This window comes from Ziziphus jujuba, chromosome 4 (genome assembly GCF_031755915.1).
Source record: "Ziziphus jujuba cultivar Dongzao chromosome 4, ASM3175591v1".
In the NCBI taxonomy this organism is placed as follows: domain Eukaryota; kingdom Viridiplantae; phylum Streptophyta; class Magnoliopsida; order Rosales; family Rhamnaceae; genus Ziziphus; species Ziziphus jujuba.
The window spans coordinates 7767970-7790578 of NC_083382.1; the positions used below are offsets into that span (position 1 = coordinate 7767970).

Genomic DNA, 22609 nt, shown 5'->3' on the forward strand with positions numbered 1-22609 from the left:
AGCGTCGGGTGAGGAGGTGAGGAGGAGGAGAGAGCGTTGGAGAGAGAGAGTGGAATCGCGAACGTCGTCTTTGTCTAAAAGAGGGAGTTTGAGAGCTTTGGATATGGACTCCGCCACTGTGCTTTTGCCTGTCCCTGGATGGCCTTTCATGGCTATTATCACTTTTTCCATTTTTTTCCTTTTTTTTTTATTTTTTGGTGGTTCTTCAAAAGCTTTCGGTTTTTATTCATTTTCGGTCTCTGTGTTTTGTTTGGGTTTGAGATAAGATTTTTGTTTCCTTACAACAACTTTTTATTTTTATTTTTATTTTTATTTTATAAATCATTAAGATCATCAATGGGTGAACTTTCTTTTTCCCTTTTTCCTTAATTAACAATTCTACCGAAATTTTTTTTTTTTTTGAAAAAAAATGTATAATTGATTTTGATTTCTAAATAGATCATTCTATAATAATAATTATTGTTATTATTTTGACATAGATAAAATCATTAAGTTGATATGATGTAAAGTGATTTAAATTTGATAGTTATGTATTATGTTTAGAAATTAGATAGTGAACAAGAAAAATAGTGAAAATTTTAAAGGATAAAATTTCATGAGGTTTGACATTGACATTTTTTTTGGTTTTTATTTTTAATAAATGGCTTCAGATTGACATTTTTTTTATTAAAAAAAAAAAATTGGTAAATGGTTTGACATTGACATTGACATTGTAGATAAAATTTCTTGAATATGATAAGGCTTCGAAAGTCTCTTCCTGCAAAAGGTTTTATGACCAAAGTACTGAGGCGTTTCTTCTTTGTGAATCTGATTGTTTGTTTTCTGATTTGTTTGATTAAAGTAATGGCAAAGCTTCCAAGGATGGAGATTCACCTTTTGTTTTATTTTACTTATCTTTATTTTTTTGATAATTAAAAGTGGGGATTCACTTGGTTATATTATCAAATATGGATGTCAAGCATATAGGGAGGAATATGGGTAAGTCCAGCAGCTTTAGAATGCCATGGATGTAACGTGGGATGTGGATTTCTAATTGAGTTGTGTTTTGATGCCTCATGGCCACTTAAAACACAAATGCCATTTACTTGGACAAAATTTACATACAACCATTATACTATATAGATGATGATGATATGATATAATAAACCATTTATTATCAGTGATTCAATAAATAAATATTTTGTAGAATCTATACCATTTAACCCATAAATATTTTATGTTTTTCTCCCTTTACACATTGTTGCCCTGACCTGTTAAATCATAGGCATGTTATATGATAGAAATGGGATAAACAATTGTTTAATCTCTTCTAATCCTTTTCCTTTTGTGAAGCAAATATTGCATTTTAGACAGTAGGGCAACAAAGATAAAGATGAACAATTACAGTTGTCTTGCAGAAGTTCAAAACTTTATGCGTGGAGGGTATCGCATTCCATTTCAAAAAAAGTTTGTTTAACAACAAAACCACATTCCTCGGACCTTCTTTTCTTCTTTTTCTCTTTTTCTATATCAATTTTTTTTTTCTTTTTTTAATCATAACCTCTTGTCATTAATCTAATGGTACAACAAAAACTTCTGCATAATGAAGGATCATCATTGCCCAGCACCATTTCCTCGCAACCGCTTATGTGAGTCTCCAGGAACAAATCGTCCATTAGAACCCCTTCCATGCCCTCCAAAACTCAAGTTTCCTGATAGAGGCATCCCATGTGTGTTAACATAGGCTTGATTAACCGAAACCTGACCATTGTAACTCAATGGGTCCTTCCATATTGCTTGGCTTTGGCTTCTAGTTGTGACGTGATGAGGAACAGTGTTTTGGTATTTTCCACGGTGCAGAAGTGAGCTGAGGTAGGCCATTGAACTCTGATGAGGACTAGCCCTTACTCCTTCGGACTTGTCAATCTCATTATCTTTCTTTGACATCTTAGAATCCAAAGATTCCGAGGGCAAATACATCCCAGACATACCGTCATAAGATAGAATAAGGGCTATAGCGTATGCGGAGGCCGCAAGAAGTGGAGGCAGAGCTTCCGTTGGATGTGTTACCTGCAAGACATCAAACATAAAAACAGACGATGAAACCATAAGGTTTTAGTAAACAAAAAATGTCAAATTTGCATTAGTGCAAACTACAATGCTGAAGTAGCTAGCAAAAGAATGATGAAAGTACTTTGAACAAGATTGCTGCGGCTAATCGCTCTCTCAAGCAATAAATCTGAGCAACATCTAGTGCGGTTGACCCAAAACGAAGCCACCTATCCACAATTACTACAACTGTATTATCAGGAGATGACATAATCTTCTCCTGATGTTTTTCAGCTGACTTATTATCCATGTCCATTGCATCTTCATCACTTCCATCTTCATTGTTATCATCACTTCCATCATCATCATCATCATCATCATCATTGTCATCGTTGTTGTAATCTTCATTATCATCATCACCATTTGTAGTTGGGGCAACAGCAATTTCTGTTGAAAACAATAATAATGGGAGTGGCCCAATAAGTGTACAGTTCCTGATGTTCATACCCCCATCTCCACGTGTAATCTCATCAAATACAACTAAAGCATGAGAATCAGTTTTATTGAACGGCAACTTAGAAATAGTGGATTGATGGTGCAAACGAACTTTATCACCACTATCAGTCTCTATAACAAGACGTTTCATATATTTGTTAGGTAAAAGCAACCTCCCAACCATTGGGTATAAACCAGCTACTAGGACTGCATGGAGTATACCCGAATCACTTGCATTCAAACTATAACTGGAAACATCCCCAGAAATAAATCCAAGACGTATGAGTTCCGTCTGGAGCTGCTTTCGCATACCAGACAACATATGCATGGTACTAGAAGAGACAAAATACTGAGAACAAAAACGTGCCTCTTGGCCCCTTTCCTTTGCATTCTTCCAGCACTCAAATGCAGCTATAACTGCTAGCTGATCACTGTGCCCACCAAACAATAAAGCAAGCTCTGATTTAGCGGCAGCTGCCTTTTTCCTTTCATTAGGCAACATGGGAAGAGTAAATGGATCTCTGTAGTCAGCAGCACATGCCAGAGTCAATGCAGGATCAAGGCAATTCACTAATATGGCAAAGAAAAGCATTTTGCTCGTTAATGGATGAACAGGCAGGGAACCCAGCTTCTCCCCAAGTTCTGTAAGTTTTTCATCAAGAGACAAAGCCCCAATATCTTGAAGAACAACAACTGCATTTCGAATAGACTCAAAAACTGGTGGATCCATTGTCTTCTGCAAGAAATCTTCTATCTTGCAATCTGGATCAACTAACTTCACCTGTCAATGTGAAACACCATCAAGCAGCAGACTAATACATCAGAAAAGTTACTACTTTTACACACAATACTGCAGATGCTATCTTACTCTCCAAAGTTCATCAAGCAAGAAAATTCAAAGGTTTCTAAGAAGTGTGCTTGGAGTTGAGAATCTACTAGAGACAATATTTATAAATAACACACTTGGGATGTTTTATTTAAGGGAAAAATACATAAAACTCCCTTAAACAAATAACTAGTTACAATTGACCACCTAACCTTATGAATAACCCCTAAACTATGTAAAAGTACGAAAAATGACAAACTATTTAGTTTTCAATAACCATAATTTTTAATAACTATATTATCCTTGCAAACAAAATTCCATAATTAAGCAGTTGAAGAACAGCTGTTTTTTTCCTCCTTTGCACAAGACATGCATTTGTAACAGTTTATTATCCATCATTCATAGTCAAAAATTGGCCACGTCATTCTTCAGCTTAAAAGATAATAATATCATTTAAACATGTTGTTGTGCAACCGTTAACAATTGCTTTATTGTTTTTGGATGACAAATTTTCACACTAAAAGTTATGATGTTAAATTCCTAAAATCTTTGTGCTACTTTCCTTCTTTTCTCTTTCCATCAAAGCAAAGTCACATCTATTTATAGGCTCAGCAGAAGGGGGGTCAAAGAGCTGCATTTCATCAGAATCTAGGTCAGAAATTACATTACACAGAGTAGATTACTTAATCTATTCCAAGGTCCAGCAGTCTTGGTTATTTACGCTCAGGCATAGTGAGGAAAAGAGTACCTGCAGACAAAGTTCCTCAATAGGCATCCTCTTAATTTCAGGAACTTGAAATTCTGGAAAAGAGGCAGCTCGAAGTTTGGAATAAAGATGATAACAAATTCCAGGCTGACAGCGACCTGCACGTCCCTCTCGCTGCTTGGCACTAGCCTTTGAGACCCAAGAAGATTGAAGAGTTGATACATTATTATAAGGATCATAGCTTTTTTCTTTCATTCGACCAGTGTCTATAACATAAACAACATCATCAATAGTAACAGCAGTTTCTGCAATGTTGGTAGAAAGAACAATTTTGCGGCAGCCATGAGGTGGCTGCTTGAAAGCCTTCTTTTGCTCTGCTGATGGAACCTTAGAATGAAGCGATATTATGACAAATTTGGATGTATTGTTAAAAAGTGGGTTCATAAGTAATCTCTCACGAATTTTATGTATATCATCCCACCCTGGGAGGAAAACAAGGATAGCTCCATCTTCCGAATCAGTACATATTTTCGCTAATAACTGCTCTATAAGAACATCATCAATGAATTCAGGATTGATCTCTGCAAAATATTTATCAAGTAACTTTTGTTCTTCCATGGAGTTAGAAAAGTGAATTTCCATATGTCTTTTCAATATTTCAGCAGTTTCTAGCTGGCCATCCCGTTCAGCCCCCTCCATTGCAGTTGTCCCATCCTTGGCCCGCAACTGGCAGTCTGCACCAAAAGATAGAAGCATGCAAACATCTCCAACTCTGCCCTTCCGAGCAAACACCATTAATGCTGTAAGTCCAGATGATGAATGCTGGTAATTAAATACTTCTGGTGTTCCCTCAGACGAAACCAATTCTAGAAGAGGATCAAACTCATCATTTGACCATGCCAAATCAATAGCTTCATCTAAAGCAAGTTTATCTTCCTCTGTTAACTTAGATTCTTCACTTGGAACAGATAACATAGTATTACTAAGGTGATTATTTTCTGGTGATCTAAGGATAGAAAGTACATCCTCCAAATAGAAAGTTTTGACCTGAAAAAAGAATTATTGGGATATTAGAATGGGATTTCAACATAGTTCAAACAAGTTTAAAAAAATGCGTTTTTAAAGTCATTACAGGATAAGTGAACCCAGGGACACGGATAATAGGGCAGCCACCAAAATATTGTGAAAACCGCTCAGCATCAAGAGTTGCACTCATTAGTATCTGTTGAAGTATATATCATATGATAAGGACACATCTCATAGCATATATCAAAACAGATAGACTGGAAGCCCAAAAATGAAATTAATATTCCAAATCATAATACAAACAGCATGTAGAGTATCAAACCAACCAGACGTAGATGAGGATATGAAGGAAGCATGTCTCTGCAAATTAGTTGCAAAAAAATTAGAGAAAATTAGTCACAAAAGTTCATATTATTTTCTGTGATTACATCAGTGTGCATTGTAAATAGAAAGCAACTCCCTGCTTAAAGAAAAGTGCATTTCTCAATTTGATACTGAAAACTAATCCTCATAATTAGCTTTCTCCACAGTTAAGAAATTCCAATACATGCTCCTAAACATGCCCTAACCTAGTACATAGCCACTTTAATTAAAGCAAGTACCCAAGCAATTTGACAATTATAGATCAGTTCTAAAGTAGAACATACCTTAAAATTGCAAGCATGAAATCAGAGAAACGATCCCTTTCATGAATCTCATCCTACAAAAGGGAACCATTATTCATAACCAAAGGTACAGTACGAATAAGAAGTACACTATTAAAGTAATTACAAAAAAAATGCAAATAAAGGGTATACAATTATGTAATAAAGATAAAGTAGTATTTGGAATACAATTATCTAATCATTTACATAAACTTTTAAGGGTACAAGACATTATAGATTATGGTCATCAGAAAATACTTAGTTACCTCATTAATCGTAATCAACCCACCCAATGACCACCCACGCCCAAAAACCCCAACTCCACCCCGAAAAAAAAAAAATAATAATAATAATAAATAAATAAAATAAATCCTTCTAAAATAAAATGTTTTTTTTCCCCAGAATGTCATGCGTTTCTCATGAGTCCAATTTAATGTCGGCCAGTTATTGAAGTCACTTCTTTAACCTTTTCTTTGATATTTGAAAAGCCACTTATTTTAGTTATCTCAGCAAAAGTTTCAGGTTCAGACAAAAAGATGCCAAAACTACTTTCAGTTATGTACTCTATATATATGCTAGAATACTTGAAAGGACAACAGGTGATGGTGGTAGGCTTAAGTTAGTTACAGATAAATTATGATCCAGTTAGCTTGTCTCATAATGGACTACACAATGTTGCTTTTTTCCGCCATATAATCAATAAGTGACTTCTTCACGGACCTTGGAAAATATTGAAAAATTCAATGATGTAGGAAGATCCAAAAGGTCCTGGAGGAAAATCCAGAGGATGAATGGATTAACAATCCAATTCTCCCAAAGAGTTTTCACTTAAAATTCTCAACTGAGATTACAATTCCAAAAACTCCCCATCTCTTTTGCTCTCCAAGCTATATACTCAGAATCATTCCTTAAAACACTTGTTTTAAGTAACAGCCATATTAGGGAAATAATAAAACAAAATAAAGCAATGGCATAGTTTCTTAAACTAATGCATAAAAGACCAAAGCCATATATGCTGAGTCAACAACAACACCACTGCACCGTTTAAGATGTTAAGAAATAGTACCACTATAATGTGAGTCATGTCAAAAAGATCAAGTTTTTTATGTTTCTTGGATACTTCTGCCTTGGCACCCTTAGCAATTAGCACCCTCAACAGAACCCCATTTGTGCAGAACACAATTGACGAGTGTCTCCCACCTTTACTCTCCAACCGTATCTAGCATTTAAAAAACATGCAAGTTAATAATAGTGAGTAGTATATTTAGAATATATAGGCAATTTCACCGTCAGCAAACTTTGTTTGCAAATTCACAATGGATGGCAATTAGTATTGTTGACCATTCAGATCTCAGTTATCTAGCCCCAGCTTTAGTACTTCATACTGACGTAGGCACATATCAATTATATTATGGATTTCCATCTTTCACCACTAAATAAAGCTCTAGCAACCAGCATAAAGACTATGGAGCAACAAGATCACATTGGCGAGGATTAAAATATCCCTTTAGTTTTTTTTTCTGTGTCATCAATCACAGAAGTTACATTTCCAAAGAATCAAACAAACCAGAATCATCTGAAAAGGAAGAGAACAGTAAAATGCCCAACACTAACACAAGCAATAAGCATAACTGAAACATACTTTATATTATACCGTGATTAAATGGATTTTTCTGATTCTGATTTGTAATAGTTTTAAGTTCCTTACCATATATCAGATTTGTCAAAGGTTAATTGAAATCTACAAGGCTGTTTATTAAATAATTATTTTCAACTAATGACGTCCAACCAACTCATTTTATGGTTTACTGTATAAAACTTAGAAGAGGCCAAACTAGCCTATTATTACCTTGTATCCAACATCATCTCCAACGTCCTGTCCTCTTTCATTAGAGATCCTCTCAGCAACTAGGCACAAGAGTGCAGAAATTAAAAACTTTGCAAATAAGAAATGATTAACCCATAAAACAAAGAAGTTATCAAGCATAAAAAAGAGTAGAAACCTGATAAGGCTGAGATACGTCGAGGTTGTGTACACACTATCTTACATGCCTTACCCTTACCCCACATATAGTCCAAAAGATATTGTGGGACCTGAATCATATTCAAAACAGCACATGTCAACAATAAATGGCAGTAGAAGTTGCTTAAAATTTTATTAAATGATTAGCCTGCAATCAAATTAATTGAAAGCACTAAGCTAAAATCAAGAAAGTGAAAAGCTTGTTGAACTTTCCCCGATGAAAGACTAACAAGTGCTAGCGTAGCAGCATCATAAGCTTATAACAATAAGCAGTAGTACCACTACAAAGTTAATCAAATTTTCAAAAATGTTGGTACCAAAATGAAGGGACTCATATATATAAGGTAGTATATACAATAAACAGCTCTTCTTATCTTACATGCATTCATCTGTTTACCCCACCCCTTGTACAAACTATAACATATAAATATAATGTCATGTCTGGGCATTTCCATGCAGGAATATACTTTCAATATGCACATAATATCTTTTAGAATACATATATACATTACATAGATGGAGAGATAGAAAGAGAGAGTAAGTTTTGCTTCCAATTATAGGATCTTAACTTTTACCTAACTAGAGGAAGAAAGGCTTCTTTTTTCCATTGTCTTCTTCATGGCAACATTTCACTCATGTAAAAGGATTTTTTAAATAAAAATTCTAATACGTTGTGTGCCAACAGTTTGGAATCCTATTTTCCATAACCACGTCTTTTTTCTTAAAAAATTCATTGAGATAACATGGTTTGAAAATAAGAAATGAAGAGAGGAAAAAAGAAGAAGAATTGGCAAAAAGAGAGCACGAGAGGGAGGGTTCATTAGGGTTTTCTTTTGTATGAGAGAGGAACGAAAGAAAATTTTAAGCAAACAAATTTAGAAAAGGGAGTAAGACATTCACCTACTCAGATAGAAGTCAGAAGTTTTAGCTTTTTCATTCAGATAAAATATTTCAAATTAATCCATAATTCATAAAAACAAACAATGTCAAAGTGTCTTATTAACTTATTATAACTTGTATTAAGACTTCAAAAACAAAAACAAATAGGCAACAACTCCAGAAGTAGTGTTAAGTAGTAAAAGTAAAAAGGTTAGTCTAGATGAAATTGTTTCATCTTAACAATTTCATCATTCAATAATTATTAAACTTTACTTATTTTTAATTTGGACAGCTGGACGTATTTACTACCTATACTATTCAAATAAACAAACAAATAGTGTCTACAATAATTAAACATTTAACAGAAAATTTCAGATAAATAAAATACTGCTTGAATGGACTAATTGGATGAATAATTAGAGAAAAAGAAAAAAAAGAAGAAGCCATTTTGTACATTTTTATACAAGCTTTAAAAAAAATATAGCATAAGGAGAACCAATGAAAAAATAGATGATAACCTGCGTGGTCTTTCCGCATCCAGTCTCACCAGATACAAGTACTACCTGATTAGAAAGCAGAACATCAATTAGTCACATGTACTATGCTGTAAATCTGTTCACCCAATCACGGCATAAATAAGTACATCCAAAGTTTTATGATAACCATACCAAACTCTCCATGCTGATATAACGATATATCTAACTTATATTCATGAACATAAATAATAAATGATGCATAATCATATGAGAATTGAGTAGATAAAAATTTCAAGTAAGAACAAATGACCTGGTGAGATTCAACTGTTGATGTAATCACATCCCTAAAGGACGCAATTGGAAGCTTAGACCTTACTTCATTAATCTGCATGATGCATGAAAGCAAAGAAACCTTCATCCTGAGTACTCAAAAGCTTTTATCAAAAAACTGTTTAGTAACAAAACTAAAGGAACATAATCTAATAATTTATAAACCTGTCTCAAATATAAAACGTTCTCCATTCTAGAAGCAAGTGATTCCAATTTCTTTGCAATTTCTGCCTTGCTCATTAAGGGCTTACAGAACATACCATCTCTCTTCTGGTATAAATCATAAACCTTTTCACCATTTTTTCCATCCATTTCTTTGCCCTCTTCTCCATCATCAGGCGGGTAATGCGTAAATAAATTCCGTAATACCTCTTTTGCCTCATCAGAAAAAGAGAGATTATAGAGATTTTGCGACTCCGTGACCTTCTTTCTAACTTTGTAGACTCTTACATGCCTTTGCTTTGAACCCCTATATAAAATTAACACTCACAATAAGCAATAATTCAGAAAGCATAACTAAACCAAAGCATCCATAAGGTTTTTCTTATTAAAGGTACAAAAACAGAATCAGCATCTAGGATTATGCAAGTTCAAATATAACATAAACAAACTCATATAAAGCCCCAACAACCAGCACTCACCCTGTACTCTTTGATTTCATACCCATTTTTCTACAAAGTAAATGCACAGCAGCACGATCACGTTTTGATAGGTTGGGCTCAAATGCGAACACTGCATGCAAATTCACATATTAATATACAAGTTTCGTTAAAGAAGAAGAAGGAACAAAATTGAAAAAAAAAAAAAAAAACCGAATCTGTCTAATATTTACAACATTACAGCTAAGCAACTACAAAAATACTACAAGTAAAAAAGCATTCAACCCAAAAGGTCAAAACAATGAAAAAAAGCAAGTCAGAACTACCATTATGCCAAAAAAAAAAAAAAAAAAAAAAAACCTACTTCTTTGTATTCCTATACTAACAACCAAACCAAACTAATCCCATTAAATTTTAGCCAAAAAACAAACAACTTTAGGGTTTTACCAATCTAGAATGACACTTTCCAACAAAGTTGTATGCAATTGAATCAGTTACGCAGTTGGCTTCCAAAATTTTTTTTTTTCAAAAATACAATAGTATATAAAATATAGCAAGAAAATCAAAAAACCAAAAAAAATCCCCAATAACCAGAAGATGAAATCATGCAATCCACTCAGAGCATTTACTTAAAAAAGTGGTTACCTTCATCACTGGACTCACGGAACTTTTCCAGCATCTGGGTTATGCGGATCCTCGTGTCTTCGGAAATTTTAGGGACCTTAGGGTACTTCTGCTTTTTCTTTGCCATTTTTCGCTTTCTCTCTGCGTTTTGTTTGGTTGGTTGAACTCTGTTTCCTCCACTTAATCCCTCTTTGTGAGCCCAAAATAGTCTCTGAAGCTTCCGCCAAAATATATGAAGCACAGAGAGGACCTGTGGTACCACTCTCTCTCTCTCTTTGCTTTTAAAAGCTTTCTTCTTGCTTCTACTTTGTGTTTGTGTTTGTGTTTGTGTTGTGTGCGGTCCTATTGCCTTTTGACGTGCACAACTGTTCTATATTGTTTTAGTTAACGTTGCAAATTGGGCCTCCTTTTATTTTCTTGCATGCTCATTTATAAATGTCTTTGCTGTAAATAGGCCCACTAGTCTCGCTCTCTTTTTTTTTTTTTTTTTTTTGAATACACTAGTCTCGCTTTCTATTTGTTGTATAAATCATAGTATATACCATATTAGGGCTTTTGTTCTTGATTCATATTTATGTATTTGTATACATGTCATTTGGGGTTATTTTAAATTATTAAAGTAAAAATAAATAAGTAAATCTTATAAAATAATTATTTTTTTATAAATTTGAGAGGAATGATTTTATTATTATTTAGATTGTCTTAAATAATCTTTATAAAACAATCATTGAATGTTCAATTTATATGTAATTCATGATACTATATTATATATATGTAAGATCATGTAAGGAAAAAATAAAAAATAAAAATCCTTTGAAGGCACTATAGTGAGAAATTTCACTTTTTGAATTCCTTTGAAGGCAATATAGTGAGAATTTTTTTTTTTAAAGTTACAAATTATTTTAAACCCTGTTTGAAAGCAAAATAACATTATTTGGGACAAATTCAATATTTATTTTAAATCATTAAAAAATTTTGTTTATGGAACAAATTGTATAAAAAAAATATAAATTGAACTTTAAAATCCATGCATTTTGGAGAATAACATTAAAGAATAAGTAATTAATAAAAAAATCTAAACTTCAAACCTAACTTATAACAAATGTTTTGTTATTGCAATCAATTAATGATTGATAAAATTATATAATCTAAATATTGATTTGATAAAACAACATTACATTGATATTCAAAATTCAATAAACAAAATTAGCATCTCTCTTATCAAGTTCTCACAACTTTTATATTATCTATATATATATATTATTCTAGAATGATATGTTTTTAAGTTTAAGAAGTTGAAATGTCAATTTTACTATCTTCAAGTGAAATTAGAACTCTTACATTGTGACAAAAATTGAAGGAGATGAATGAGTGTGACATTAAAAAAGCATGAAGAGTACAAATTATCGATTATCACGCAAAATGTGTTTTTGGGATCAACTAGCTAAAATACGGTCTAACATTAAAAACAAAAATCTAGTCCAACAAGTAATCTTGCCGACGGCTTTTCAATCCCGGCGGTGACAATGCTTTATCAAATTAAATAAACAAAATAAATAAAAATAGAAGAAAAAAAAAAAAAAAAAACCTAATGGGTGTCTAAAGCCCAAGAAGAGGCAAGCCCAAAATGAAGTTGCAGTACAAGTTGAAGTGAGAAAAAACCCATCTCTCCTTCAGCTCTCTCTCTCTGTGTCTACATAACCCCATTGAATTAGTTTCCTCCACGCAAAGAGAACTCAGTGTGTTGTGCCCAGAAAGGTACCAAATTCTAGTCTTCATTTTCCAGGATACCAATCGGCAATAGTTGTTTAACCTAATATCAAATTCATAATTTATTTATTTTCTTTTTTTATTTGATTTTCACAGTTTTATTTATTTGTTTGTTTTTTATTTTTATTTTGTTTTCATTTCATCACCTAATCTTGATGCTTGCCCACCTATAAACTTATGTGCCGACAAATGGGAAAAAGAAAGCCTCTTGTTTTGGGTGCTTTAGTCTCCTTTTCATGATGTTCCCCATTGTTGATTATCGGATTCTCAATCGACTTTTGTGTTGGGTTTTTCTTTTGATCGGAATCGGTTCCCCAAAGCCAAAATCGCTTCTTGGGTATTCCAGATTTTTCATTTCTGTTGCCTAATTGTTACTGAAACTTGGTCTAATTTTGAAATTTTTGTGTTAATATTATTTTTTTTTAATCATTTCTTGAACATTCTTTTTGTTGGGGTTTTAGTTTGGTGTTTAATTTATAGCTTCTTTTTATGTATTAATATATTTCTCAAAGATAGTTGGTCCAGATTTATGTTTTCTTCAGTTTTGATTGCTTGGTGTAGCAGGATTCTCCCTCTTGTTGATTGTTACTGATGTGGGTTTTAGTTAATTACTTCATTACTTGTTGATTTTGTATTGCTCTCGCTGAAATCATTATCTTCAGTTTATTCCCCTTTTTGCTTAACCCTTCTCTGCTTTTCTATAGGATGGAGTGATGTTGGTTTTCTTTTGTTGTGTTAAAATATTTACGTCATTAATATATATATTTATATATATTAACTGTTTGGTAAATCATGTACATTATGTTTTATATAACATGTGTGATTTTAATTATGAATTCTTAGTATAAATGGTTTTATTTTTTATAGTTTTAAAATTTAAAGATTAGTATTTTTTTTTTTGAATCTGTTATGTTTTGAGGTGCTGTATTTGTACTATGCCAGTCATTTACTGTAAAAAGTTTATAAAGGTCGTAAAGATCTGTCTGTTATTTAAAGACCTTTTCAATGATGTATTATGAGTAAATTTTGAAGTCCATTTTGCGGTTGTTCTCAATGAGATGTGCACAATGGATTGGCTTATGCTGAAATTGGTCAATAGGAAGATTTATGTTTTGTGTCTGTCCTCGTATGATTGCTAATCAGAATGCATTTTTGTTATGCAATGTGAAATTAGTGTTTAATATGATAAAAGTACATCTTATTTTATTTGCTTTTTGAAAAATGATGACCCCAATTTTTAACCAGCTTAGAAATTAAACTGGATATGGATTTTGGAACTCCACTGGCAAATGAAGTTGTAGTACACTGCCCCTCCATGAATGTAGCTAACTGAGAACAATATTAGTGGATTATTTTGCTATGATATTGGTGGATTATTCTGCTACATAGGCTGCCATCAATTTGTAAAGGAAACTTTGTGGAGTTGTTGGGATTTGCTGGACCTGTCCTAAATATTATTGTTCTTTATTGGTTGGTTGCTTAATTGGTTTTGGTGAAAGTAAACGGTTTTGAGGAGATGTATAGTTTTGGCAATTGTTTAAGTAATTTGATTGAAAGAAATCCTGAGCATTAGATTTTGGAGTGAATCAAGTTATGGGCTTCTTTTCGGACATCCAACTTGAAGGGGAAAAAAAAAAAAAAAAAGGCGATGATTACCTATTAATTATGCTTAACTTATTTGCAAGGGTCTATTTGGTGCATGCTAGTTTGTGTTTTATCTTTTTTGTTTTGTTATGTTTTCATCTAATGAGAGTTTCCCACCCTCAGTTTTATGTAATATATTAAAGATTTGCTTATCAGGAAAAACCTAGAGTTTATTTGTCACATTCAAATTTGTACTTCTAGTCTGCTACTAATATTTGGAATTGTCTGTATATGATTTAGTCAAATGGTACTTTGTTCCAATGGAAACTAGGAACATGAATGTGATTACATAATTTGAGATTCTTGTTGAGGTCATTATTACAGCGTAAGTTGAATGAAAGTCCAAGTATCGGAAGGATTTGTTTCCTGCCTAAGAAAGTGGGAGTAATTCTGCTTTATATATTTGAGAGAATAATAGTAGTTTCAATATTAGCTAAAGCTTATAAATAATTAGTATAAATCTGTATATGTTCTGTAGGATTGGTTGCATTGCATCTGAATTAATATAGTGAAACTTTGGGTTTTAATGCAGTATCTAAAATGTTTTGGTTTGTTGCATATTTTGGTTTTATGATCATAGTTCATAAGCAACTAATATCATTGAAGAGTAATTGTTCTTTCTAAGAATTATGATTATGACAACAATGTAAGAACACTTTTTGCTTTGCTTTAGAGACTTAAAAAGTACAAATTTGATCTAGCAGTAAAGTTTTTGTCTTGCTTTTGTTTGCTTAAAATTTTATCATATTTTGATATTTATGTAAACCATCTTTTATCTCTTACATACAAAATCTAGAGCTTTATGATCTAATCTTTGTCTATATTATGCAGGAATTCATTTGTTATAGTTTGCTTTAGACAGTTTTGAAACAATCTTAATTGTTGTTTTTCTACCCATCTAATTATATATGGGCTGAGGTGTACATTTCATGGGAGGTGTAGAGGATGAAGAACCAGCCTCAAAACGCTTGAAAATATCTTCTAGAGAACTGGGAGGTCTTTCCAACGGTATATCTTCCTTAGAGCCTGTGGCTGGCTCTTCAAGAGACTTAATGGCTCGGCCCCTACCATCTGAAGGGGACGAAGAGGTTGTTGGTTCAAAAGGAGTTATTAAAAGGGTAGAATTTGTCCGAATAATTGCCAAGGCTTTGTATTCACTTGGTTATAAGAAAAGTGGTGCTCGTTTGGAGGAAGAGTCAGGGATACCTTTGCACTCCTCTGTTGTAAATCTGTTCATGCAGCAAATTCTTGATGGAAATTGGGATGAGAGCGTTTCCACATTGCACAAAATTGGTTTACCGGATAACAACATGGTTAAATCAGCCTCCTTTATGATACTGGAGCAGAAGTTTTTTGAACTTTTGGATGGGAAGGATGACAAAGGTGCATTGAAGACATTGAGGGAGGAGATTGTTCCTCTTGACATTAATGCTAAAAGAGTCCGTGGGCTTTCTGCGTGCATGGTTATTCCTTCAATTGTTGGGTCTCCTGGTAAACATATCGCAAGGGCCAAGCCTCGGTCAAAGCTGCTGGAGGAATTGCAGGAACTGCTTCCTCCAACAGTTATGATACCTGAAAGACGGTTGGAACATTTAGTTGAACAGGCCCTTGTCTTGCAACGAGATGCTTGCATTTTTCACAACTCTTTGAATGAGGAAATGTCATTGTATACTGATCATCAGTGTGGGAGAGATCAGATTCCTTCTCGAACATTGCAGGTTAGAAAAGGTTTTTGATTAAAGATTGTAGCTTGTATACATGTTAACTTCGATTATTTGGTGTCCAGCATGGTTTGCATAATAAGTCTTTTTTTATTGGTCAAGCTTTGCGTGGTAGTAGTTCTCAAAATTGAAGTACCTCTGTTTCTGTAAAATCTTTGTCTTCAGAAAATATTTATGCTAGCAGACTGTTACCACATCTGTTGGTACCTAAAAGTTGTTAAAATGATTTGATGACTAGTACATTTGGGGAGTAAATATGTAGTTCAGGGCATGTTCATTCCTTCCATGAGTGGTTAGAGTTGGTGGATGGATTTATGTAAAGAAAGTAATTTCTTTAAATGATCAAATGAACTAAGGAGTCTATCTTGACCAGTGACGATTTAAGATCTAACTACATTGTGGGTATACTTCTCAAAGGCACTTGTCAAACTGGTAATCATGCTTTTTATGATATATTTGTGGTTGGTAGCTTCAGGATATTATTTTATGACTAAATTTGTAATCTGTTTTCTAACTGGGGCTCTATACAAAATGTAATATAGTCTGACATTCTGCCGTACGATTCTTATTTATTGTGGTACTGTGTGTTCTGTAATGGGTATAGTTAGTAATGTGCATATGCGGAAATGAGGCCAGAATTTTGGTTGGGGGAACTCACATGTTAGGTTTTTTGTGCAGAATTGTAGGCTTTCATTTTTTATTTTTTATTTCATAGAGAGAAGGGGGGGGGAGGAGGTGTTTCTTTTCCACGTTCTCTCTTTTTATTCTTTTGATTTTCAAATAAATGGTATTTGCTAAACTGGATACATGCTTCTTCCAATTACTCTTCATACGTTTTCAAATATTATTGGACTTCTATTTAATTTTTCAAATATTATTGGACTTTTGCTTAATCAATCTTGTTGCATCGGATCATACAGATATTACAAGTACACACAGATGAAGTGTGGTTTCTGCAATTTTCACATAATGGGAGGTACTTAGCTTCATCATCTAATGATCGATCGGCAATCATATGGGAGGTAATTCGAAATAAATGTGAAATTGTTCTTCAGTTGTCTTTCTGCTGCCTCATTTCCAGTGCTGCTACATGCTTTGCTGCCAATGTCCTCTTTAAGATATCAGTGAATAAATTTTAGCCCATACATTTTGAGGAAATTAAAGAGCTAGCTGTTGAAAGGGAGTGGTAGAGATCTTAGCCTTTTTTACTTACAAAATGCTTTGTATTGATCTCTAATTATTTTTTTACTGACTGTTGGTTTTGACATTTATATATTATGCCTTTGCTACTTAAAGTTATCTCTTCATTGTTTTTGTTTTTCTTATTTTAATGATGCAAGCGGTAAAAGGTGAACCCTAGTAAACTTTGGGAAATAATTGGAATACAATCTTCATCCATACAGACTATCATGCTTGTAGAAGGTTTTGGCCAAAAAAGACACATGTACTCATGTAGAGGTCAACTAGGGAAGATTGAGGGGTGTTGATGAGAATATTTGAATCCTGTCTAACATTACTTGTCTTTTATTGTTCCATTTCTATTCGAGAATGTAGAGACAGTTAAATGGTTGGCTTGCCTACTTGGATTCCTGTAAAGTTAGCATTATTTCTAATTATATATCATTTTTATTGGCTTGTAATTTCAAGAAATTTTATGCTCTTACATATATTTATATTTTTTTATAGGTTGATGTGAATGGTGAAGTGAGATTAAAACATAGGTTATATGGTCACGTGAAACCTGTATCCTCTGTTTCATGGAGTCCTGATGACCAGCAGCTCCTCACCTGTGGAGTGGAGGATGCTGTCAGGCGTTGGGATGTTTCTTCTGGTGAGTGTCTCCATGTTTATGAAAAACCAGGTCTTGGCTTTGTCTCATGTGGATGGTCTCCTGATGGGAAATGGATATTCTCTGGCGTCAATGACAAGAGTATCTGCATGTGGGAATTAGATGGGAAGGAGTTGGAGTGTTGGAAAGGGCAAAGAACTCTAAAGATATCTGATTTGGAGATAACAAGTGATGGGAAGCAGGTGATAAGTATTTGTAGAGACACTGCAATTTTGCTACTTGACAGGGAAGCTAAAGTTGAGAGATTGATAGAAGAGGATCAAACTATAACTTCATTCTCGTTGTCAAGGGATAATAGGTATTTGTTGGTTAATCTTCTGAACCAAGAAATCCATCTTTGGAATATTCAAGGTGACATAAAGCTCATTGCCAAATACAAAGGTCACAAGCGCACCCGATTTGTCATTCGATCTTGTTTTGGTGGCATTGATCAATCTTTTATTGCTAGTGGTAGTGAAGATTCACAGGTAATGAATTTAGTACAACTCTTCAAGTTTTTAAATTTTCTACATGATTATTGTGTGTTTTTACATCCTTGTGGATTTAAAAATTCAACTTTTGTGTCTGGTTAGATGGCTTGAAAGGAAAAAGAGAATTAGATGCATGCATGTAGGCACTCCTATTTGTTTTTGCTTTAAATTTATTTTGCATATTCTTTTTTTAAGACTTGGGGCAAAACTTTCTTCTTGTAGATTGATTTGTTATGAAACGTTTCTCTACAGAGAGTAGCTTGAAATTATTTCAAACTTGAGGGCACAGATTAACGACCTTTAACCCATGATGAATTTTTTGTCAAATGATGAGAACTCCATGACTTGCTGTTTCACTTTCTCATTGTGTCTCTGTGAAAAGGGCTTTCTATAAAATTTTCTGTAATAGGGAATCTCATTAAGATGCCAGAATTATTTAGGTTGTTTATAGGGCTTGTTAGATTCACCACATTATCGATTAAAGCTAGAGACAAATTAAATATGTCTTCCATATTGTGGTATCTCTTTTCTGCCTTGGTTGTTGGCTGAAACACTTAGGTCATCCGTAAGATATAATTGTTGAGAGGTTGAAAAGAAGGGACAATATGCAGGTTTACGTGTGGCATAGAGGCTCGGGGGAGCTCATAGAGGCATTACCAGGTCATTCAGGAGCTGTTAATTGTGTTAGTTGGAATCCAACGAACCCCCACATGTTAGCCTCAGCCAGTGATGATCGTACCATTCGAATATGGGGCTTAAAGGAGCTAAATGTGAAGCACAAGGATGCACACAGCAATGGTGTCCACTACTGCAATGGGGGAACTTAAAAAGAGACTTGGAAAATCATATCTTTGGCTATAATTTCTTTATCTGACCATTGCTTTTGTGTAAATACCTTATCATTGTCACAATCAGACATTCATATCAAACAAGCATGTGGATTATGCAGCAAGTTTCTGATAATAAGTCTACTTTTCTGTATTTAGTTGAAAGTTGGAGGGTTTTTCTTTTGGTTTGTTTTCGTTTTGACTTTTTTTTTTTTTTTTTTTGGGCCAATTATCTTGCATTACTCTTAGGTCATTTGATACATTGGGGGGCTGATGTTCTTTTAAGACTAGGTATTAGTATTATAATGGTATTTCACGAGGATGCATATGTCCTGTAGGTGTGCCTTTAGGAAGGCATGAGTTAAGATGGATAGCTCTCGACCTTTCCGGGATATAAAACCTTTCCATTCTAGTTTTTCCTTCTTCCCCAGTTTTTACCTGTTAAAATAGTCAAAATCATTTTTTTCTTATAAAAAATTCGAAAATCTAAACTGGTTAGACAATTTTATCCAATTGATGTGCTCATTCCAAACACTCAGTGGCAGGGTAAATGTAAATTAAAACTTACCTCTTGAAGGATTCAAAAAACTGTCAATTATGGAATTAGAAAAAAGAAAAAAGAAAAAGGAAAAAAAAAATAGTGAGAGATAATTTTTGTCCAGTAACTAAAGTGGTTTTGTTAATCTTTTGACAATGTGTGTGAATGTAATTTTTGCATCAATTGGAATTACGGTGGTACTACATGGACTAAGTTGTTTAAAATAATGTGTTTATTTTAGTGGCTGAAAAGTCGATATAAATTAAATACGAATAAATGAAATTCTTTTAAGGGAACTCAATACTACGGCAATTAAATGACACTTATTTAGCTAAATTATATTTTTTTGGTAATTATTCGGCCATATTACTTGGTGAACAAGTTGGTATCCAAATCATAATTATGGATATCAAACCCGACCACAAAAGAAATTGAAATCGAAGTTGTCCTCTCCTTTTAATGATCTTTTCCTGGATTTTCTTCTGAACTGCAAATTAGTGTGTAAATGTTTGTGCTTTGGGCATGAGAGAGTCGGAGAGTTGTGCAAAAGACACTGTTTTTTGTTTTTTTTTTTTTTTGGGGTGTGTGTGTGTGTGCGCGTGCGTGTGAATACAGACACAGTTTTCTCTGTGTCTCTGTGTGTGTGTGTGTGTGTTGTGGGGTTTCTTGAATAGAATACCATGATATTTTTAAGTATGAACAAGATTTACTCCAATCAATTCCCTCTGTAATATATATAATTCTTGAGACAGGAAAATTAAAACAAAAAACAGTCTACAGAAATCAAAACAAACACCATGAATTGATCTTAGAGAGCAAGGTGATTTACATATACAAACTCAGTACATAATGAAACTCTCTTTTAAGCAACACTAAAAGAACTTGCAGTGCTCTCAACATACTTCCGTGCTCCCTTAAACCACCTCTTGTCTCCGGCTTGCGCCTTGCAAATGTAAAGCTTTCCGTCTTTCACTGCGGCAGTGATCAATTGGTGCTTCCCACCTTCATCTCCATCAGCTGTCCTTGTCAACACAGACAAGGTGTAATAGGGTTTCCCACCTATCACTACGCTTGAAGCTTCCAATACGTTCGCTGTTGCCACGGCATCTGGATCGAAACCTCCCTGCCACAACAAAACTCAAATTCTATAAGAATTCACAGCACAACAATGATTTCATACTTTCTAAAAACAAAAAAAATCCTGTTATTGTTGTTTCCTTCATTGGAACCATACACTTTGCCAAGGGACACGATGAGTGCAGTCCGGTTTGACCGCAAGGCTCATTCAGGATTGTAAGACTATACTGGATTGGACTTAACTATTTTAAATTTAGTTCAATCTACAGCAGTGCAGCATCCTTCTTATGGTAATATAAATGTAATATAAACAGCTACAACATAGATATAGGAGTAGTTTTACCTCAGAAGCAGTTTTGCCAGAGTAGGCTTGTTTTCCCAGCAAGAAGTTCACCTAAAAAAATGACCATATTGGAAGCAAAACTTTATTAGCTGATCAAGAAAATCCAATGAGGTATACAAGATCATTACGCGGAAAGAAAGGGGAACAAAGTATGAGCGAAGATAATGCATACATTGGTGAGGAAATCTTCGGGGGAACCATAGTCAGTGATGGATTTCTTGTCGGTAGGGATGATGATGACAGAGACATTGCTGTTTGAGTCGAAGTTGTCCTCGTATCTAAGAACTTGACCTGGGAATTCCCTCTCTTTGCTTGGGTTCCATTTTGAAGGAATGGACAGCTTGAAGCCGTCTCCATCGTATGGCAAAAAGTCCGTGTTTGTCTTTGGCTTTCCAAATACATTGGCTGCGGTTAACCACGATTTTTAACTTATTTAAAAACATCTTGATAAAGCTAGCTCAATTTTGGTGCGTTGTGCTATTTCAGTAGAGTTTTCATACTAGCTGTGAAAAGAATGTTTCCATACATCTTTAGAGCATAGCATATTTGTTTTTGTTCAACTCTTTATCTTTTTCACATACTCTTCTTCGACTTGTATAAAAATATACAGTCGAGGGCCATTTCATGCTTTGAATAAATCAACAACTAATCTGCTTTGAAACTTATGCTCAAATTGCTTGATCGGTTTAAAAAAATGGGAAGCAACACAGAAAGACAAAGAAAACAAAGATTCAAATAGTTATCAGAAATACCGAATTGTGAATGATACAAGATTAATCAAAACCCAAAAGCAAATGCTTGACATCAAAGAATTGTGAATGACAAAGGAAAAGCAAAACCCAATTGTGTGAATGCAAAGACTAAACAAAACCCAAAAGCATATAGATCAGAGAATTGTGAAAGACGAAGAAAAAGCAAAATATTAGAGATTAAAGAATTTTTTGGTAAAGAAAAATGGAAATACCAGCTTCACCATAAGCAGCATCAGCAGGAGAAACCTTAGAGCCAAGAGCAGCAGAGCCAATGAGGACAGTGAGAGCCAAACGACGAGAGATAACACTGCCATCAGTATCCTCAACGGCCTGTTTCTGAGCTCGGCAGACAAGCTGATTGGTGGGCTTGGTGTTACCCAATTGGCGCTGTGATGAAGAAGAAGATCTAGCAGCACTTGTAGTCAGTGCATGGTGGTGAAGAAAACAAGCAGTGGAGGCCATTTTTTTTTTGCTGCTCTCTCTCTCTCTCTCTTTCTTTTGGAAAGTTCTTCGTTTGTGTATTAAAGTGAAGTGGGACAAATGGGCTTGTGTTAGAATTGTGGTTCAGATATGTTAGAGAGAAAGAAAATGAGTCTTCTGGATGCTGTTGGAGGTGATATGTGAATGGAACGGCTTGTAATTGGATATTGGATTGGAGGAATTGGATTACTGAGAAGATTAGATTTTTGATGCGGATAAGGTTGTAGAGGCTTTCATTGGTGCCACCTGGCATTTTTGCAATTCTACTGAATTATTCATCTTTTTTCATATCAGTCATATTCTTTGTTTTTTTTTTTTAACGTGAATTTAGCAAGTCAGATCACTACAACAAGGACTCTTTGTATTTGGCACGTATGTGGAACTAAAAGTACCCACCACACGTGCGTGGATGTGCTTATTTTGTTTTACAATACGATAGATGATCATCAATACCTGCCATAAATTTTTTATTTTTTTTAATT

The 22609-nt window shown here is 34.1% G+C and overlaps 3 protein-coding genes across 5 annotated transcripts; 1 reads left to right on the top strand and 2 right to left on the bottom strand.

Annotated features, from left to right (window-relative positions):
* Positions 1-1386: 1386 nt before the first annotated feature.
* Positions 1387-11005, bottom strand: LOC107416626 (DExH-box ATP-dependent RNA helicase DExH6). 2 transcript variants are annotated; one of them, XM_016025141.4, is made up of 14 exons: positions 10678-11005; positions 10075-10165; positions 9599-9902; positions 9414-9488; positions 9146-9190; positions 7729-7819; positions 7575-7633; positions 6792-6944; positions 5729-5781; positions 5408-5441; positions 5188-5277; positions 4098-5102; positions 2174-3304; positions 1387-2049 (listed from the first exon to the last, which is right to left on the bottom strand). In XM_016025141.4, exons 1-14 carry the CDS (start codon positions 10781-10783, stop codon positions 1594-1596), a joined length of 3693 nt encoding a protein of 1230 aa, XP_015880627.3. In that variant the 5' UTR covers positions 10784-11005; the 3' UTR covers positions 1387-1593. The 2 variants fall into 2 exon arrangements, with proteins under 2 accessions (XP_015880627.3, XP_048328234.2); XM_048472277.2 differs by lacking the exon at positions 6792-6944 and having other exon boundaries at positions 10678-11003.
* Positions 11006-12254: 1249 nt separating this feature from the next.
* LOC107416627 (WD repeat-containing protein 26 homolog) lies at positions 12255-19102 on the top strand. 2 transcript variants are annotated; one of them, XM_016025142.4, is made up of 5 exons: positions 12255-12414; positions 14902-15788; positions 16712-16813; positions 17478-18107; positions 18722-19102. In XM_016025142.4, exons 2-5 carry the CDS (start codon positions 15000-15002, stop codon positions 18935-18937), a joined length of 1737 nt encoding a protein of 578 aa, XP_015880628.1. In that variant the 5' UTR covers positions 12255-12414; positions 14902-14999; the 3' UTR covers positions 18938-19102. The 2 variants fall into 2 exon arrangements, with proteins under 2 accessions (XP_015880628.1, XP_015880629.1); XM_016025143.4 differs by lacking the exon at positions 12255-12414 and adding an exon at positions 12443-12763.
* Positions 19103-20180: 1078 nt separating this feature from the next.
* Positions 20181-22254, bottom strand: LOC107416619 (oxygen-evolving enhancer protein 2, chloroplastic). The gene is made up of 4 exons (XM_016025132.4): positions 21860-22254; positions 21068-21300; positions 20896-20946; positions 20181-20598 (listed from the first exon to the last, which is right to left on the bottom strand). Exons 1-4 carry the CDS (start codon positions 22107-22109, stop codon positions 20338-20340), a joined length of 795 nt encoding a protein of 264 aa, XP_015880618.1. The 5' UTR covers positions 22110-22254; the 3' UTR covers positions 20181-20337.
* Positions 22255-22609: the final 355 nt, after the last annotated feature.

Coding starts and splice junctions, on each gene's coding strand:
- LOC107416626 (XM_016025141.4), bottom strand. CDS start 10,783: ATGGCAAAGAAAAAGCAGAAGTACCCTAAGGTCCCTAAAATTTCCGAA. Junction 9,191..9,413: donor CAACAGTTGAATCTCACCAG/GTCATTTGTTCT, acceptor CTTTCTAATCAG/GTAGTACTTGTATCTGGTGA. Junction 5,278..5,407: donor CATATCCTCATCTACGTCTG/GTTGGTTTGATA, acceptor ATACTTCAACAG/ATACTAATGAGTGCAACTCT.
- LOC107416627 (XM_016025142.4), top strand. CDS start 15,000: ATGGGAGGTGTAGAGGATGAAGAACCAGCCTCAAAACGCTTGAAAATA. Junction 15,789..16,711: donor TTCCTTCTCGAACATTGCAG/GTTAGAAAAGGT, acceptor CGGATCATACAG/ATATTACAAGTACACACAGA. Junction 16,814..17,477: donor GATCGGCAATCATATGGGAG/GTAATTCGAAAT, acceptor ATTTTTTTATAG/GTTGATGTGAATGGTGAAGT.
- LOC107416619 (XM_016025132.4), bottom strand. CDS start 22,109: ATGGCCTCCACTGCTTGTTTTCTTCACCACCATGCACTGACTACAAGT. Junction 21,301..21,859: donor TGCTGCTTATGGTGAAGCTG/GTATTTCCATTT, acceptor GGTTAACCGCAG/CCAATGTATTTGGAAAGCCA. Junction 20,599..20,895: donor CTGGCAAAACTGCTTCTGAG/GTAAAACTACTC, acceptor TTGTTGTGGCAG/GGAGGTTTCGATCCAGATGC.